The 2,500-nt window shown below is 37.5% G+C and overlaps 2 protein-coding genes across 14 annotated transcripts in view; one reads left to right on the forward strand and one right to left on the reverse strand.

The window, feature by feature from the left end:
• LOC125960044 (protein lingerer) overlaps positions 1-2,500 on the forward strand; it is a 70,061-nt gene that overhangs the window by 46,902 nt on the left and 20,659 nt on the right. The window lies entirely within an intron of this gene.
• The window catches only part of LOC125960026 (sodium/hydrogen exchanger 3), a 50,216-nt gene that overhangs the window by 15,317 nt on the left and 32,399 nt on the right, over positions 1-2,500 (reverse strand). For all 13 annotated transcript variants that reach the window (XM_049693136.1, XM_049693128.1, XM_049693134.1 and 10 more), the window contains 4 exons: positions 1,887-1,943; positions 1,734-1,811; positions 1,589-1,661; positions 224-331 (listed from right to left, as the gene is read on the reverse strand). In XM_049693136.1, the coding sequence (XP_049549093.1) occupies positions 224-331; positions 1,589-1,661; positions 1,734-1,811; positions 1,887-1,943 (316 nt within the window). The remainder of the gene's footprint in view (positions 1-223; positions 332-1,588; positions 1,662-1,733; positions 1,812-1,886; positions 1,944-2,500) is intronic.

Here is a 2,500-nt window from a genome sequence, read left to right on the forward strand (position 1 = left end):
GAAATCGAGAAAAAAAACCCATTTGAAGAATGGTGTCGCGAAAGAAGGTTTTGAGATACAGAAAGACAGACGATAGGGTTTAAAGAGGGAGGAAGAAACAGCAGGGTTTAGAGAGAGGGATGAAGAGACAGCAGAATTCAGAGAGAGAGAGAGAGATAGAGAGAAACAAAGAGTGAAGGAAACCAAGACAGATGAAAAGAAAGGTCAAAAGCGGCCAACTTACGCGATGACTTTGCGGTGAATGTAAGGCCACCTCCGTCCCAGTCCTCTGCCGGGCCGGCTTGCACTTCCTCCTCCTCGTTGTCCTCATGTAGCACTTCGTTGATGTAATCTAGGGAAAACAAACATTAATTTGTTAAAACGTTCTATATCATACAGCTTAAAATGTATCCCACACAACATAGCTACACAAGGCGGTCAATGGGGGAAACTGCATTCCACCATTGCCGATGAAAATACGGGGTGAAAGTATGGTACAACAAAAATCAAACAAAATGGAACATGGGAAAAAGTCAAGTGATCAACATTACATACGACGACTGATTGAAAGAATAGGAAAATTATAAATCCATTAATTAGAGAATAGAGTAGACATGATGAATGTAATGAGCTGATGGATGCTGAATATGAATGAGCTGATTTTGTATCACAAAAAAAGTAAAACACTTCTTCATACGTGCAGCATAATAACACATCAACAGACACGGAGTGCAGTATTGTGGATAGTAATAGTAATAGTAATAGTGGAAATGAGAGCGAACAACTAATTTCATACGATGCACTTATCGCTACTTTAGAGACAGTCTGTCTAGTACATTACACTTCAAAAGTGCTTTCACTTGCAAGTTGCTGTGGGTTTTACAGCCGACATTACTTGAAAGTCAGCTTAATGCTTAGGAGCCTAGGTAAAACATCAATTAGCCAGAATACATGTAAATTGTCAAAGCTATTTGCACAACCAAATGAGCTAAGCTCACGCTCTGGTACAATTTACGGTTTCCAACAACGGAAAGTTTGCACAAATCGTCAGAATATGTTAAGTGAACTATATTTTATCCAAAACAAATGCCCAAATAGTTAGTAAAACATTTTAAAACTATAATTTTTAAAAATTAGTCACGACTTGCGTCAAACATTATTGCATTATCCATTTTTAAGCATTGAAGTGTGACTCGTTTTGTTTGCTTTGTTTTCGAATGTGACCTTTGTGCAAACAACATTTCTTATCAAACTCTGCTTATACAAAAAAAAACAACATATAGAAAAATAAGTATAATACGGAAAGTACTATAGCAGACAAATACAAAAATAGTAAGAGGGCAGACAAAGTAGAAAGGGCACGAGATAAGGACTAAAATACGACGATACGACCAACATATGCATACGACTGTTTGTTAAAGAAAGGAATGAACTTCTTTTTTACCTATTTCTAATCTACGGTACTTGTTAAGACTGTGAGAATGTTTTCTTTTACTTTTTTTGCGATTTTCTTGATCGGTTAGTGGTGGTTCTAGTGGTTGTGGTGGTGGTGGATGGTAGTCGGTAGTAATCGTAATTGTGTCATTAGTCATAACGATATCATTCGTACCGTTCGCAAACTGTTTCGCAGACCCATTCTGCGCGAACTCCGGGAACGAAACGTGATTCTGTTGTTTGCCATCCTGCGGAAGATACGTTTGTCATGTATATGCTTAGCTGCGGACGCTCCATTCCTAACCAGCCATTGCACTTACTTTAACTCGTTTGCTTCGTTTGTGATGTTTCTTCTCACTGATCATTCGCCGAATGTTCATCTGCATCTTGTAGTTAACCTATACGGACGAAAGAGAGAAAACAAGTATCTAGATCGTGATACACACAGAGGAAAAGTGATGCTCATACGCTACCTGTGTTGATAGATCACGATCATCTACAGCGTGGCGACTGTAGCTTAACCGGCGGTGCTGTGGATTAGAGAAACTTAGAGTTGGTCACACTTCTTGAGGACATTTTATATTTCTTCTAAAACTTAAGAAGTAACGCAATATCGCGGTTATGCAGACCGTGACACCATCAAAATGCAAAATAACCTTCTTGCGAATTAACTTTTGCCTTATTTATGACCGCCAGTTATACAATGCGATTTGGTATCCTAAATTTCGGACAAATGCTTTTGTACAAAACGATTTAGTAACCAGTTACACAAGACAAGTATAGTTTAGACATTTTGTATAAACATTTTATGAAGCTTTCGAAAGATGCATGTTGTCGCAAAGATGTAAAAATTAACCAGAAATGGACAGTACCATGGGACATGCCTGTACACTGCTGTTAATCATGAGAACGATGAAATCAGATTTGTTTATTACTTAACAAATGAATAAGCAACGATAACTGTTGGATAACTAGCAACGATAGAAATGCACTACCAGCTAATGGGAAATTACCAAATCTAATTTTGATTATTTACAATGAAATTATTTTAACGCTAAAACCCAACTTTTCATAAACTTAACTTCCA

This window comes from Anopheles darlingi, chromosome 2, assembly GCF_943734745.1.
Source record: "Anopheles darlingi chromosome 2, idAnoDarlMG_H_01, whole genome shotgun sequence".
In the NCBI taxonomy this organism is placed as follows: Eukaryota; Metazoa; Arthropoda; class Insecta; order Diptera; family Culicidae; genus Anopheles; species Anopheles darlingi.